Source organism: Astatotilapia calliptera, chromosome 2 (assembly GCF_900246225.1).
Source record: "Astatotilapia calliptera chromosome 2, fAstCal1.2, whole genome shotgun sequence".
Classification (NCBI taxonomy): Eukaryota; Metazoa; Chordata; class Actinopteri; order Cichliformes; family Cichlidae; genus Astatotilapia; species Astatotilapia calliptera.
Window position 1 is genome coordinate 29,949,057 of NC_039303.1, and position 17,428 is coordinate 29,966,484.

Genomic DNA, 17,428 nt, shown 5'->3' on the forward strand with positions numbered 1-17,428 from the left:
TCTTGATCCACAAAGTATGTTAGGTGTTGTGCTAGTTTTTCATTTCTTGGTTATATATGACATGTACATACAGCAACAGCCATTTCAAAATAGTGCTATTGAATTAGTCTGATAACCTAACTCACCATGCAGTGGTCATATAATTGAACTTAGGCTATACAATCGAATATTGTAGTAGCTTCAAAATGGCTTACGAAGTCTTTTGTTTCCAGGCCACTGGCCTTAACAGTATTACAGTATACTATTGCTATTGGCTGCATAAATACTCATAGCAAATATTTAGGGGTAGTTTTTTATGCCTTGCCAATTTAAAATCTTTACATGCCAAATTTGGCTTTTGATGATTACTCAGTCATCCAGTATTCACTTTTGTAACAGCAGGTGCATAAAAGTTCTGACCTCTGAGGGTACAATGAGTGGGGTCAAACTTATGCCATTACCAGTGGTGTTACCTGACTTTGTGCGTCTCAGTTTTCACCCAAACTACTAATCACCGCAATGCAGATGAAGCTGAGCTATCAGTGCATTAGTTTTTCATACTTTTATGCTACAAATAAAGTGCAACAATTGTATTCCTCTATATTTTTCTCTATTCTGTAACCTCTAACTGAGAGAACAAATTAAAAACAACAGATGCATAATTCCAGTATCAGCATGCCATACTTTGAGAATGCACAGTCTTGTCTGGTGGTTGGAGAACTATAAGACAATGCAAACTGCTAAATAATATAATTTCAAATTACATGCTGAAAGTTAATCCCTGTTGGAATTCTCAATAGCAGCTTTTCCTTTTCTACTCAGTGACCAACCCTGACATTCAGACCACTGAATAGCACTGGTGCTGTTAAATAATACTTTGATGTTGTGAAACGTTTATTTTTTTATACATATAAACTGGTAAGTTATGATGTTACACCAAAATCTTGCATAGGAAGGTTTTCATCATTAACAGCACAGGGGAAAAAAAACAAACATACAAAATTCTTAACTCATCCCAGACCTGCAGACATTATTTTACTGTTTAATGCTTGGTGTTTTTACATTAGGTTATTACCAGACATTGAGTGAGACAATCTGTGTTTACTAAGAAAAGAAGATACTTTAGTTATTACATGATCTAATCTCTCTTGGTAATTTAAGATTTACAAAAAATAAGGATGTATTTCTCTTACTTGTTGGTCTTTTCTTTGTTGAATACACATGGCAACAGCTTTGGTTCATTCCTACCTGCTTGAAATTAGAAGTGGATTTAAGAGTTAATACCCTCACTAATCATGCACTTTATGCGAGATATTTGTTTCTCTAAGTTTCACCTTATTCGGATGGTGATAGTGGAAAGTCATTGTTCTTTTTGCAGATATTTCAGGTTGTTTGTTAAAGAAACTCAATGAAACAAGTTATATGGAACATCCTTGAGCTACTGAATTTGATTCTGCTGTATATTATCCAAGGGTATCACTTATAATATTTGTTTTTGGCATTTGTGAATCAAATGTCTTATTTTTCTATATGCAAAAAATGATGGAAAAAAAGAAAAGAAAAATGCAGCATTGATTGAATAAGTAGAGCAGTTTACATTATGACAATATTTGTGGTTCCCTTTTATTGATTTCTCAGGAACTTATTTTATGTCTGATGTAGAAATGAATACTAGAGGTCTTCCTTGAAGTGTGCTTGAGAGATGGTTGATAATGAAAATAGTATATTGCCACTATCCCTTAAGAAATCAGTATGAATGACAAAATAACACCGAAGTCCCTAGAGTGTCAATAATTTTATTGATTAATAAGGGCGTTATAACTCGAAGCTGGCCTCTTGTTTGGGTTTGCAGTGCTATAATTTAACGAAACTCTTGGTGTCACTGTGCACCAACAAAGACAGGAGGTCTCTGTTCTTCATCTATTCTTTTCTGCCATTGCGAAGTCTTATTTTGGTGTAGCGTGTCTAGGTTGAGGGCATTACAAAAGGCAAACGCTGGGATTATTTAGAATATTCAAAAAGAGCACTATTTTTGATCACTTCCAAGGAATTTTCCAGGAAAGGATTAAACCTTGATCGATCATGGGAAGTGCAGTATACGGAAGATTGGCTATGAATTGCTATTGTGTGGTTTTCCTTTTCGTGGACTTGCATTTCGCCCATGGAGACGTGAGCTACACTATCGCAGAGGAAATGAAAGTCGGATTTGTGATAGGGAATATCGCCAAAGATCTGGGTCTTGGGATTGCGACTCTTTCCTCGCGTAAAGTCCGCATTGACACAGACAGGGACGATAAAAGGTATTGTGATATTAATCTGAGCACCGGAGATTTGACTGTCAGTGACAGGATCGACAGGGAAAGTCTTTGTGGTAAAAAAGCCAGCTGTGTTTTAAAAGAGGAGCTTGTGCTGGAAAACCCTTTAGAGCTTCATCGCATCAGTATTCATGTGCAAGATATAAATGATAACGCGCCAGAGTTTAGTGAGGATCTGATTTCACTTGAAATAACAGAATCGGCAGACAAAGGAGCGAGATTTTTACTTACGGAAGCCCGCGATGCCGACATAGGCACAAATGCTGTCCAACGTTACAATTTACAAAACAATGAGCATTTCACCATTAATGTAAATACAGATGTTAGTGGGAGGAAACATTCCGAATTGGTTTTGTTAAAAGAATTAGACCGAGAAAAAGAGAGAGGGCTGAAATTAGTGCTTACAGCTGTAGATGGTGGATCTCCTCAGAGATCAGGTACTGCGATTATTCACATCACTGTGCTGGATGCTAATGATAACGCCCCAGTGTTCAGCCAGGCCGTTTATGAAGCCAGTGTGCCTGAAAACTCTCTTTTAGATACCGTAGTTGTTACAGTGAGCGCAACCGATGCAGACACTGGCCCAAATGGTGATATTACATATAACTTCGATCATGTCTCTGATGAACATGTATCTTTGTTTTCACTGAATCATAAGACAGGAGAGATAAAAGTTATCGGGTCACTTGATTATGAAACGGAGAGTTCAATAGAGCTGCGAGTAAGAGCAAAGGACGGACCGGGTCTTACCTCTTATTGTACAGTAGTTATAGATATAACTGATGTCAATGACAACCCACCAGCCATCAATTTGAAATCATTAACTAACCCCATACCTGAGAACGTGCCACCTGGTACAGAGGTGGGCATCATTAACGTGCAGGACAGAGATTCTGAGAATAACCGACAGGTCCGCTGCTCCATCCAGCAGGGTGTCCCCTTTAAGTTGGTTCCGTCTATTAAAAACTATTATTCTCTGGTGACCACAGGACAACTGGACCGTGAACTAGTGTCCGATTACAACATTACAATCACTGCCACTGACGAGGGCTCTCCACCTCTGTCCTCTTCTAAAAGTGTTCAGTTATCTGTAGCTGACATCAACGACAACCCACCTGTGTTTGAGGAACAGTCGTACAGCGCATATGTGAGTGAGAATAACAAACCGGGCTCCACTTTATGTTCCGTTAGTGCTCGAGACCCCGACTGGAGACAGAACGGTACAGTAGTTTATTCTCTGTTAGCTGGTGAGGTGAACGGTGCCCCGGTGTCCTCCTATCTGTCTGTGAACGGAGACACGGGTGTGATCCACGCTGTGAGGTCGTTTGATTATGAACAGTTCAGGAATTTCAAAGTCCACGTGATGGCCAGAGACAATGGTTCTCCTCCTCTCAGCAGCAACGTGACCGTGCGTGTGTTCATCTCAGATGTGAATGACAACTCTCCTCAGATCCTGTACCCCTCCCCGGAGGGCAACTCCTTCATGACCGAGCTGGTCCCCAAAGCTGCACACGGAGGCTCTCTGGTGTCCAAAGTGATCGCGGTGGACGCAGACTCCGGACAGAACGCTTGGTTGTCCTATCATATAGTCAAATCCACTGATCCGGGACTTTTTACTATTGGTGTCCACAGCGGAGAGATCAGGACACAGCGGGACATTTCTGAATCTGACAGCATGAAACAGAACCTTGTAGTGGCAGTGAAAGATAACGGGACAGCCCTCTCTGTCTGCCACCTGTTCCATGTATTTACTTATTTCTGATAACTTGGCTGAGGTGCCAGAACTGAAGGATCTGTCTTTTAATGAGAGCAATTCCAAACTGACCTCTTATCTGATCATCGCGCTGGTGTCTGTGTCCACGTTTTTTCTGACTTTTATCATCATCATCCTGGGTTTGAGGTTTTGTCGCAGGAGAAAGCCCAGACTGTTGTTTGATGGAGCAGTTGCCATCCCCAGTGGTTATCTTCCTCCTAATTACACAGATGTTGATGGCACAGGAACTTTACGCAGCACTTACAACTATGACGCATACCTAACCACAGGTTCAAGAACCAGTGACTTTAAGTTTGTGACATCATACAATGACAACACGCTGCCTGCTGACCAGACTCTGAAGAAAAGTACATCAGACTTTACAGATGTGTTTGGAGATGGCGATATGTCTCCTAAGGTAGGAAGATATCGCATGTCCTATTTTCAATAACTGTACAGCTTGTAAATATTGGTTAATTTCAAAGCGTTTGGAGGCTGTGATACTTCTGCCAATTAAGGAAATTGAATATTTTCTTTTTTCTTTTTGATAAAACACTCATACTGAGCAGGTTTTTTTCGCACGTGGTTCTTAAACTTTGCTTTTAAATAAGAAACAGACCGCTGTACAAGTAAAAAATAGATACTTTCACTTGATGTTAATCCTCTGTTTCTTGATATGATCGTGTTTTTTCTTGTTAGTTTTTAATCTTGTACTTGTACCTTGATTTTCTTAACACTTACATGGTGTGGTGTTATGTTCTTGAGAGTTACGGTCTGTCCATCATAACGTATTCAATAGAAGAGTTAAAAAAGTGAACTCTTTACTTGACAGGTTTCTGAGTATGTGTATGATAGTATTAAAGTGAATAGTATTAAATGAAAAGTTTGGTTTGGCATTCTTTGTTCATTTTGCTCAAAGGCCAAACAAAAGATTCCCTTGGGCAGTTAAGCTGTTAAGGGTTTCTTAGAGGAAAGATCCCAAAAATGCTCTAATGTTCTTACTTATCACCTTCAGTATTAAACAGATTATCACACGTGCCTATGTCCTCTGCTGTCATCACATATCATCTTAGATCTCCTGCAGGACATTTAGTATATTTTAGACAGTTCCATCACAACAATAAATAAAAGAATAACTTTTGTAAAATATGTGTTTTCTGACAACAGAACAATTCTACAAACCTGTCTAATGAATGGCAGGTTTCGTTGAACTTATACTGTTGGTACATGTTGACTCAAGAGCTTTGAAACACAGTCTATGGTGTCTTGTTTTATTGTTTATTTGTTTATTTAATTGGCCAAAAGTATCTGTGTTTCAATTAAAGTTAGCCAGCGTGGGTCAGAGTTGTAATACTTTTCTTGTTCTTCTGTTCGAGAGGCAGAGAGGCGGTTGGAATTGCTGTTTTTCCACTTTGCGATGAGTTTATCAGTTGCCCTTGTCTGTGTCTTTGGAGCCGACATGCAGCTGGTATTCTGTGTCTCTGTCCTTGGTGCTGAGCAGGCCTAGTCCATGCTATCCTTGGTGTTGAACCTTTTGTTTCCTCTTGTGACGTATTTTCATGGGGAATGCGCTGCTATGCTGCTATGTTTTATGTATAACTTTTTAATTATTTTTTAATTTTTAGGCTACAGTTTAACAGTTTCATTTGTTTTTATGGAGACGTGTGTTCCATTTTCCTAACAAGATTTTGCTATGACATCACATCTATTCCTAAGTATGATTAAAAATAAGGAAAAGTAGAATCACAAGTGTAACCGGATAAAAATGTTTGTGGTCACATAGTGACAATTCACGTTATACATGACTATCGGTAGCGAATTGTACATATTTATAGAAGTTGTTTCTTCATGAAAGAAGTAGTAATATCCCTCCTTTATCTTAAATCTCGTGGTAACTGAGGTAATGCTTGTATTGACATATTTTACTGAAACACTGAAAGCACTGGTTTGGTTCTTTGTTATTTTCTGTTATTATTCATTGCATATTTTTAGTGAACTAATGTTTCTTTAATGGTCTTCGTATAAGTTAAGGGCAGGGTTTTTGTGCGTCTCAAGACAAAATTCTAAAAGTTATCCAGACTATTTAGGGAGACTTAAACAGGAAAACCAAGACTGACTTTCAAGCAACGGCAAAATGTTAAAAATGCAGCCAAAATGTAAATGATGCGTGGAAAAATATACGAAGCATTTTGTGTGTTTTCAAAGTTTTGATTCGGATGAGCGATAATGCAATTTAATGGAGCCTTTAAACATCAATGAAAAAAAAGTCACATAAAGAGTAGTGAAGAAAAAATTACAGAATCCTGCCTTCATACAGCTGTGTTTGAATAGCCGCGTTGAAATGTTTTTGTTAAAGTATAAAAGAGAAATGATATCTTCACGGATCAAGCAAAAACGTTTTCTCCAAAACTGTTATGTGCTATTTATGCTCAGGGTGTCACTATAGACCAGCAAAGCAGGAGAATTTCAACCTACTTTGCACACCACCCATCAGTGGGTTCGACCATTCTATTTTCTGCAGTCTACAATACCAGCGACAAAAAATAGAAATATACTGATCCAGTGACTTGTTTTTAAAGATTTAAATTAACGTGTTTTAACTTCTGTAGTGCTGTCATAGGATGGCGCACAGACAGCGTGTTTGTCAAAGCCTTTGCTTTTTTTTTCTCTTTGATATAATCCAATACGCACACGGAGATCTGAGCTATTCTGCACATGAGGAGCTGAAGCGCGGATCTGTTATTGGAAATATCGCTAAAGATCTCGGGCTGGATCTGGGTCGGCTATCTGCTCGAAAACCTCGTGTTGACTTGGAAGGAAGCGAAAGACAGTATTGTGGAATAAACCAGAGAAGCGGAGAGTTTTTCGTTGCGGAGAGAATAGACCGAGAGGAGCACTGTGGAGAAAGGCCTTCGTGTGTTCTCAAATTCGACTTGCTGTTAGAGAATCCGTTGGAGCTGCACCGGTTGTCCCTGCAGGTGCAGGACATAAACGACAATGCGCCAATCTTTCCGAAAGATATTATAAAGCTGGAAATTACAGAATCAGCGGCCAAAGGAGCCAGGTATCGCATTAATGCAGCACAAGATGCAGATGTAGGTCAAAATTCTGTTCAAAGCTACATTTTACAAGAAAACGCTCACTTTGTGTTCAGCATTCAGACGACAAGTTCTGGCAGTAAATACGGTGAGCTGGTTTTAGATACGGAGTTAGATCGAGAGGAGCAGCAGGAAATGAAATTACTGCTCACAGCCATGGATGGTGGATCCCCTCAGAGATCAGGGACAGTGGTCATACACGTAATTGTTCTTGATGCTAATGATAACGCCCCCGTGTTCACAGAGGCCGTATATAGAGCCAGTATACCTGAAAACTCACCACTGAAAACCCCAGTTATCAGAGTAAACGCATCAGATGCAGATGAGGGAGTTAATGGAGAGGTTACATATGAATTTAGTCGACTTTCTGATAAATTACAAAAGCTTTTTTCGCTTGATCCCAAAACTGGAGAAATTCTTGTTACAGGTGAAATCGACTATGAAGAGGGGTCGAAATACGAAGTAATTGTTGAAGTCAAAGACGGTTATGGCCTTTCTTCAGAAGCAAAAGTTGTTATTGATATTACTGATGTGAACGACAATGCACCATTTATAAATCTGAAATCATTGTCTAATCCCATACCTGAGAACGCCCCACCTGGTACAGAGGTGGGCATCATTAACGTGCAGGACAGAGATTCGGAGAATAACCGACAGGTCCGCTGCTCCATCCAGCAGGGTGTCCCCTTTAAGTTGGTTCCTTCTATTAAAAACTATTATTCTCTGGTCACCACAGGACAACTGGACCGTGAACTAGTGTCTGATTACAACATTACAATAACTGCCACTGACGAGGGCTCTCCACCTCTGTCCTCTTCTAAAAGTGTTCAGTTATCTGTAGCTGACATCAACGACAACCCACCTGTGTTTGAGGAACAGTCGTACAGCGCATATGTGAGTGAGAATAACAAACCGGGCTCCACTTTATGTTCCGTTAGTGCTCGAGACCCCGACTGGAGACAGAACGGTACAGTGGTTTATTCTCTGTTAGCTGGTGAGGTGAACGGTGCCCCGGTGTCATCTTATCTGTCTGTGAACGGAGACACGGGTGTGATCCACGCTGTGAGGTCGTTTGATTATGAACAGTTCAGGAGCTTCAAAGTCCACGTGATGGCCAGAGACAATGGTTCTCCTCCTCTAAGCAGCAACGTGACCGTGAGTGTGTTCATCTCAGATGTGAATGACAACTCTCCTCAGATCCTCTACCCCTCCCCGGGGGGCAACTCCTTCATGACCGAGCTGGTCCCCAAAGTTGCACACGGAGGCTCTCTGGTGTCCAAAGTGATCGCGGTGGACGCAGACTCCGGACAGAACGCCTGGCTGTCCTATCAAATAGTCAAATCCACTGATCCGGGACTTTTTACTATTGGTGTCCACAGCGGAGAGATCAGGACACAGCGGGACATTTCTGAATCTGACAGCATGAAACAGAACCTTGTAGTGGCAGTGAAAGATAACGGACAGCCCTCTCTGTCTGCCACCTGTTCCATGTATTTACTTATTTCTGATAACTTGGCTGAGGTGCCAGAACTGAAGGATCTTTCTTATAATGAGAGCAATTCCAAACTGACCTCTTATCTGATCATCGCGCTGGTGTCTGTGTCCACCTTTTTCCTGACTTTCATCATCATCATCCTGGGTTTGAGGTTTTGTCGCAGGAGAAAGCCCAGACTGTTGTTTGATGGAGCAGTTGCCATCCCCAGTGGTTATCTCCCTCCTAATTACGCAGATGTTGATGGCACAGGAACTTTACGCAGCACTTACAATTATGACGCGTACCTGACCACAGGTTCAAGAACCAGTGACTTTAAGTTTGTGACATCATACAATGACAACACGCTGCCTGCTGACCAGACTCTGAAGAAAAGTCTGTCAGACTTTGGTGATGTATTCGGCGACTGCAATCCTTCACCAGAGGTAGGAACAGGCGTTTTATATTCCTTGTCTGTCTTCATGACAGTCTTGCAGCGATGCAGAAAGTACTTTTATGAACACAATCAATCTATTTTTCTTGGACTTGTCTTTTTTAAATATTTATTTTAAGTAACATATCACATGCCAGAGTAAACAAAAATACCTTGGGTAAGTTGCGTTAGCAGTTTGGGCACGCTTCACTGTGTCTTTCACGTGTTCTAAATTTGCGTGGTGTGATAGTTCATTACTAATTAATTATATACTTTATTATTTTAATTCTCTTCAGTAAAACTGTTTAGCTTATTGCGTTTTCTCTGGTTTAAACTTTTGAGCACTATACCCGCTTCTTCATCCGGTCTCTGACCTTGTTGCTGAACAAACTGAACTGGCTGCGCGTGGTATTAATATTCAGGAAAAATTTTCTGGATTTTTAGATTTGTTTTCCATTTTGAAAACACTTTAGATTACAGTGAAGTTATTTCTCACCAACACATATGTGCCTCATTTATTGTGTTGCAGTTTGTCTTTTAAATAAATTACCTGTTATTATTAGGAAAACAGATCATATTATTGGAGTGACTAAAGTAAAATGGTTATCGGCGGCCTAGTGTTTAAGCGTCTGTAACTGAAGTATTACATGTCTATTTTGTTTTCTACGCCGTTAACAGCGCTTTTCTGAATGTTTATAATTGTCTGTTAGTATTTAAGATTCCTCAGGAATCATAATGTAAACATCTCTTTTACCTTTTTATACGGAGTGAAACATAAACACCAAAATAGCCCTCGTTTAGGTCAGTTTGTAATGTATCATTCATTTTAATTATCTGTTAGGACATAGTCGTGGCCGTCGGTGATATCGGTTAAACATTTTCTTTAACTTGTCATTGGAAATTTATTGGAACTTTTTTTTTTGGGGGGGGGGGGGGGGAGGCAAGAAAAATAGTTGCAAGACATAGAGAGAGAGAGAAAGTGTTAAAGAGGGTTGGAGAGTTTTTTACTTCGATGTGATTTTGAAATGCCTTACATTAAAACTAGAGGAAATGATCTGCTGAAGATGTTGTATCGCACGTCAAAGTTTTCTATGATTATCGCATTCTTTAGGAGGACCACCTTAGAGAGACATTATTTTCAAAACCTTGTAACACATGATATGAGCATCGCCGTTGAATTAAACATATAGCACAAAATAAATAAATAAATAAATAACAAAGTAAAATAAAAAAATAGCGCATTATTACACTTTCTTACGATTTTATTAAAGTTTACTTTTGAACAACCACTTCGTCAAACAACAACGAAAACAACAACAACAACAACAAAAGAAAACCAACAGAAAAGGCATTTAAAAATACTTTCTGATATTATTATATATCCTTTGCACTCACGGTGTCACTATACACCAGCTATGGACTTAGTGTTGGATCTATGTTGCACACCACCCATCAGAACGAGCACCCTGCTTTATCTAGTCATCAACAGCATCGACAGTTGCTTGAAATGCTCATATACTGATCTAGGGACGTATTTCTTAAGGGTTCAAATAGCGTGTTTTAAACTGTGTAGTGCTTTCTGAGGATGATGCAGAGCCGAAGTCTTTGTCAAAGCCTCAGTTTTGTGTTTTTCTTTGTTATGGCGCAATACGCAAACGGAGATCTGAGCTATTCCGTACAAGAGGAGCTGAAACGCGGATCTGTTATTGGAAATATCGCTAAAGATCTCGGGCTGGATCTGGGTCGACTGTCTGCTCGAAAACCTCGTGTTGACTTGGAAGGAAGCGAAAGACAGTATTGTGGAATAAACCAGAGAAGCGGAGATTTATTCGTTGCGGAGAGAATAGACCGAGAGGAGCACTGTGGAGAAAGGCCTTCGTGTGTTCTTAAATTCGACTTGCTGTTAGAGAATCCGCTGGAGCTGCACCGGTTGTCCCTGCAGGTGCAGGACATAAACGACAATGCGCCAATCTTTCCGAAGGATATATTAAAGCTAGAAATTGGAGAATCAGCGGCCAAAGGAGCCAGGTATCGCATTAATAGAGCACATGACGCAGATATAGGTCAAAATTCTGTTCAAAACTACATTTTACAAGAAAACGCTCACTTTGTGTTCAGCATTCAGACGACAAGTTCTGGCAGTAAATACGGTGAGCTGGTTTTAGATACGGAGTTAGACCGAGAAGAGAAGCAGGAAATGAAATTACTGCTCACAGCCATGGATGGTGGCTCCCCTCAGAGATCAGGGACAGTGGTCATACACGTAATTGTTCTTGATGCTAATGATAACGCCCCCGTGTTCACAGAAGCCGTATATAGAGCCAGTATACCTGAAAACTCACCACTGAAAACCCCAGTTATCAGAGTAAACGCATCAGATGCAGATGAGAGCGTTAATGGAGAGGTTACATATGAATTTAGTCGACCTTCTGATAAATTAGAAAAGATTTTTTCGCTTGATCCCAAAACTGGAGAAATTCTTGTGACAGGTGATATCGATTATGAAGAGGGGTCGAAATACGAAATGCTTGTTGAAGCCAAAGACGGTTATGGCCTTTCTTCAGAAGCGAAAGTTGTTATTGATATCACTGATGTGAACGACAATGCACCAGTTATAAATCTGAAATCACTATCTAACCCCATACCCGAGAGCGCGTCACCTGGTACAGAGGTGGGCATCATTAACGTGCAGGACAGAGATTCGGAGAATAACCGACAGGTCCGCTGCTCCATCCAGCAGGGTGTCCCCTTTAAGTTGGTTCCTTCTATTAAAAACTATTATTCTCTGGTGACTACGGGACAACTGGACCGTGAACTACTGTCTGATTACAACATTACAATCACTGCCACTGACCAGGGCTCTCCTCCGCTGTCCTCTTCTAAAAGTGTTCAGTTATCTGTAGCTGACATCAACGACAACCCACCTGTGTTTGAGGAACAGTCGTACAGCGCATATGTGAGTGAGAATAACAAACCTGGCTCCACCTTATGTTCCGTTAGTGCTCGAGACCCCGACTGGAGACAGAACGGTACAGTGGTTTATTCTCTGTTAGCTGGTGAGGTGAACGGTGCCCCGGTGTCCTCCTATCTGTCTGTGAACGGAGACACGGGTGTGATCCACGCTGTGAGGTCGTTTGATTATGAACAGTTCAGGAGTTTTAAAGTCCACGTGATGGCCAGAGACAACGGTTCTCCTCCTCTCAGCAGCAACGTGACTGTGAGTGTTTTCATCTCAGATGTGAATGACAACTCTCCTCAGATCCTGTACCCTTCCCCGGAGGGCAACTCCTTCATGACCGAGCTGGTCCCCAAAGCTGCACACGGAGGCTCTCTGGTGTCCAAAGTGATCGCGGTGGACGCGGACTCCGGACAGAACGCCTGGCTGTCCTATCAAATAGTCAAATCCACTGATCCGGGACTTTTTACTATTGGTGTCCACAGCGGAGAGATCAGGACACAGCGGGACATTACTGAATCTGACAGCATGAAACAGAACCTTGTAGTGGCAGTGAAAGATAACGGACAGCCCTCTCTGTCTGCCACCTGTTCCATGTATTTACTTATTTCTGATAACTTGGCTGAGATGCCAGAACTGAAGGATCTGTCTTATAATGAGAGCAATTCCAAACTGACCTCTTATCTGATCATCGCACTGGTGTCTGTGTCCACGTTTTTCCTGACTTTCATCATCATCATTCTGGGTTTGAGGTTTTGTCGCAGGAGAAAGCCCAGACTGTTGTTTGATGGAGCAGTTGCCATCCCCAGCGGTTATCTCCCTCCTAATTACGCAGATGTTGATGGCACAGGAACTTTACGCAGCACTTACAATTATGACGCGTACCTAACCACAGGTTCAAGAACCAGTGACTTTAAGTTTGTGACATCATACAATGACAACACGCTGCCTGCTGACCAGACTCTGAAGAAAAGTCCATCAGACTTTGCTGATGTATTCGGGGACTGCGATACTGCCCCTGAGGTATGATGCATAATTATTCCTTTTAAAGTAGTTCCAATGATACAGCCACGCTTTTCTCAATCTTGTTATTTGCCATTCAAGTTTTATTTTGGTGTTTACTTTGAGACCTTCGAGGACTGTGCGTTGAAAATTCGCATTGCTGACTCAATTTTTCCGATTTTCTTTCACATTTCAACTTTTTTATTCACTTATTTGATAGTGTTCACGTGGAAGAAATTCATGGCGTTTATATTATTTTTAAATTAATTTCTGTTGCCATACAGGTTAAGTTTGAATAGAGAATGTCTTTTGTGTCTCTCTTACTCTATCCATGGTGCTGAAGTTTTTGGTTTGTTTGTTTGATATTAGTAGACATTGAGCATAGCTGATTTTTATACACAAGTCTTTGTGCACCTTCAACAAGAAGACTGAATGTCTTTGTTTGCTTCGGTGTAGTATAGCTTCGTTTATCTGTGATTTTGTTAAAGAAATTGCCTCCCTCCAGTGAGTGTTTCTTTTAATAGTGGCCAGTTCTACATTTCATGATGATTTCCTAATTATTTATTTTCTTCGCGCATGTCGTTCCTATGTATGTTACGCGATAATTGAAATACCAGAAAGACCCTCCCCACATACATCATGCCCTTTGCGCTGTATAAATTAACGTTTCAACCAAAAGTTTTGTCTTACAGAACTTGAAATTTTTTTAATGCTATTAAATAACCTTATGACTTCAAATTTCACTGACAGCCAGCCGGTACCTTAAATGAAGAAACTTCCAGTCAGCATATGAATTTCACAAATGCACTGTAATTTTTGGTTAAACTAAACATCTTATGTGATGCATTTACTGTATCCACGCGGCTAGTGAAATGGTCTCTTTGCTTAGACTTGATAAAGATTATTGATCAGTCTGTCTTTTAATTATGTCTAGCATCAGCATTAAATCGGTTCGTAGTTTCACCACATGTAAACCATCAGAAAAACACAGTGCGCTGTTAGAAAAACCGCAACAGCTTAAACATTTTATTCATCAGGACATATTGAAGCAATCAAAGAAAATACTTTTTTCTCCGCACAAATGTATGACTGATAGCTTCCACGCTGTTAAAATGCTTGCTGAACAATAATTATTTAAAAGAAATTTGTCTTTAACTGCAGTGTTTTAGCAGAGTAAAAACTTCAGTGTGCAAAATATAAAGTCAGGATTTACAGTCTAAAAAACAGAATAATTCAGGAAGTTTGCTTTAAAAGAAAAATGCTTACGTTTTATTTTTGACATTTTTCACCTCTGCAAGGATAAAAGTGTTGTTGTTTTAAATAATGTAACTGTTACAGGCTATACATGAATGTATTCAATACAGCTTTTTCTCAGTTTTACTTAATATATTTTTTTAAACAGGACGGTGGAAATGTAAAACAGGAAAGTGCATTAAAAATGAAAATAAGAATCACAGTTTCATTAGTGAGAGAGAGTCATGACATCATGGAATATAGGTTTGGCACTTCATACAATATTTATAATTTAAATGCTCCAGCTTATAGTTTTTTGTGGAATGACTTGAAATATAAAATTAATTTGAAAACATGAAGCTCTTGAAGGAAAAATGGTTTAGTTTGGTGTTGACCTACCCTGCTAGCAGTTGTATATAATTATCTGGCAAACTTAATTTATCTCTTTGTTCTCACAAAGTTTTTGTAGATTCGACTGGCAATTTTCAATGAATGTGTCTCTGTTTGAAATTAAATCATATTGTTGTGTTGTTATACCTAGAGAAATACTCATGGTGTCAGTGTGTACCAGCAAACGAGAGACTGCAATAATACCCCACCCTTCACTATCTACGACTTTCAACCTCGAATCTGTAGTTGCAGTTGTTTTTCGCAAAACGTTGGGTGATTTTTTCGCTTATGGAAGGAAATTGGTCATTGTAGATCTTACTATACAAAACTGCTAGCAAAATTAGTTTTTTTCCGCAGTAGCAATGGGATACAGCGTATATGCGCTGCACTGCGGCCTTGCTTATATGTATATTATCTTCGGGACCGTGAGTGGAGACGTGAGCTATTCTATGCCAGAGGAGATAAAACGTGGATCTATAATTGGAAATATCGCTAAGGATCTGGGACTTGATTTGGGCAGACTGTCCGCTCGAAAGCCTCGTATAGATACAGAGGATAGCGGTGTCAAGTACTGCAGCGTAAATCTCAATACTGGCGAGTTAATTGTACAAGAAAGGATCGACCGAGAGGGGCTTTGTGCGAAAAAGGCGTCGTGTGTTCTGAAACAGGAGCTAGTGCTGGAAAATCCTTTAGAACTGCACCGCATTCATATCCGCGTTCAAGACATCAACGATAACTCACCACAGTTTAAAGAGGAATCACTTAAGATTGAAATACAGGAGTCAGCGGATAAAGGCGAACGTTTTCTTGTCGGAGAATCTCACGACGCGGACATCGGAGAAAATGCTGTTCAGGGCTATTCACTTCAGCAGAATGATCATTTCAAACTAAATGTGAACACAAAGGCGAGTGGTCGTAAATACTGTGAACTAGTCTTAGACAAAGAACTAGACAGGGAAGACAAAAAAGAGATTGTGCTGTTACTTACCGCCTTCGATGGAGGCTCTCCACAGAGATCGGGCACTGTGGTCATACACGTCACTGTACTGGATGCTAATGATAATGTACCAGTCTTTGGTCAGAATGTCTATACAGCAAGTCTGCCTGAAAACTCTCCTCTGGAAGCATTAGTAATCACAGTGAGTGCCAATGATCCAGATGAAGGTTTAAATAGCGAAATTACTTATGGATTTGATCATGTTTCAGATGAAAACAGCGATGTGTTTTCATTAAACCCCAGAACTGGAGAAGTGAGAGTAGCTGGAGCAATTGATTACGAGAAAGTATCATCATATGAAATGCAGATAAGCGCTAAAGATGGATTAGGGTTAGTTTCATATTCAACATTAAGTATTGAAGTCACTGACGTGAACGACAATGCACCAGTAATACATCTTAAGTCAATGTCTAACCCCATACCCGAGAACGCCCCATCTGGTACAGAGGTGGGCATCATTAACGTGCAGGACAGAGACGCTGAGAATAACCGACAGGTCCGCTGCTCCATCCAGCAGGGTGTCCCCTTTAAGTTGGTTCCGTCTATTAAAAACTATTATTCTCTGGTGACCACAGGACAACTGGACCGCGAACTAGTGTCTGATTACAACATTACAATCACTGCCACTGACGAGGGCTCTCCACCTCTGTCCTCTTCTAAAAGTGTTCAGTTATCTGTAGCTGACATCAACGACAACCCACCTGTGTTTGATGAGCAGTCGTACAGCGCATATGTGAGTGAGAATAACAAACCGGGCTCCACTTTATGTTCCGTTACTGCTCGAGACCCCGACTGGAGACAGAACGGTACAGTGGTTTATTCTCTGTTAGCTGGTGAGGTGAACGGTGCCCCGGTGTCCTCCTATCTGTCTGTGAACGGAGACACGGGTGTGATCCACGCTGTGAGGTCGTTTGATTATGAACAGTTCAGGAGTTTTAAAGTCCACGTGATGGCCAGAGACAACGGTTCTCCTCCTCTAAGCAGCAACGTGACCGTGAGTCTGTTCATCTCAGATGTGAATGACAACTCTCCTCAGATCCTGTACCCCTCCCCAGAGGGCAACTCCTTCATGACCGAGCTGGTCCCCAAAGCTGCACACGGAGGCTCTCTGGTGTCCAAAGTGATCGCGGTGGACGCGGACTCCGGACAGAACGCCTGGCTGTCCTATCAAATAGTCAAATCCACTGATCCGGGACTTTTTACTATTGGTGTCCACAGCGGAGAGATCAGGACACAGCGGGACATTTCTGAATCTGACAGCATGAAACAGAACCTTGTAGTGGCAGTGAAAGATAACGGACAGCCCTCTCTGTCTGCCACCTGTTCCATGTATTTACTTATTTCTGATAACTTGGCTGAGGTGCCAGAATTGAAGGATCTGTCTTATAATGAGAGCAATTCCAAACTGACCTCTTATCTGATCATCGCGCTGGTGTCTGTGTCCACGTTTTTTCTGACTTTTATCATCATCATCCTGGGTTTGAGGTTTTGTCGCAGGAGAAAGCCCAGACTGTTATTTGACGGAGCAGTTGCAATCCCCAGCGGTTATCTCCCTCCTAATTACGCAGATGTTGATGGCACAGGAACTTTACGCAGCACTTACAATTATGACGCGTACCTGACCACAGGTTCAAGAACCAGTGACTTTAAGTTTGTGACATCATACAATGACAACACGCTGCCTGCTGACCAGACTCTGAAGAAAAGTCCATCAGACTTTGTCGATGTGTTTGGGGACAGCGATGGTTCTCCTGAGGTAGGATCATTTCATTTTCACCAAAAATATCTTTTCGTCGTCCCA

General features: G+C 40.9%; 2 protein-coding genes and 2 pseudogenes across 15 annotated transcripts in view; all 4 read left to right on the forward strand.

Moving 5' to 3' along the window:
* The window catches only part of LOC113037348 (protocadherin gamma-A11-like), a 108,903-nt pseudogene that overhangs the window by 56,612 nt on the left and 34,863 nt on the right, over positions 1 to 17,428 (forward strand).
* LOC113037376 (protocadherin gamma-A11-like) overlaps positions 1 to 17,428 on the forward strand; it is a 105,832-nt pseudogene that overhangs the window by 53,537 nt on the left and 34,867 nt on the right.
* LOC113037327 (protocadherin gamma-A12-like) overlaps positions 1 to 17,428 on the forward strand; it is a 100,121-nt gene that overhangs the window by 47,823 nt on the left and 34,870 nt on the right. The gene's annotated exons all lie outside the window — the stretch shown is intronic.
* The window catches only part of LOC113036849 (protocadherin gamma-C5-like), a 276,532-nt gene that overhangs the window by 40,977 nt on the left and 218,127 nt on the right, over positions 1 to 17,428 (forward strand). Inside the window, exon 2 of one of the 14 annotated variants that reach the window (XM_026193577.1) lies at positions 4,416 to 4,465. The exons of 10 other annotated variants lie outside the window; for them this stretch is intronic. In XM_026193577.1, coding sequence (XP_026049362.1) covers positions 4,416 to 4,465 — 50 coding nt within the window. Of the gene's footprint in view, positions 1 to 4,415; positions 4,466 to 4,778; positions 9,063 to 10,000; positions 13,029 to 14,345; positions 17,384 to 17,428 lie in introns of those variants that run through there. 3 more of the 14 variants (XM_026193586.1, XM_026193594.1, XM_026193611.1) reach the window with 3 other exon arrangements.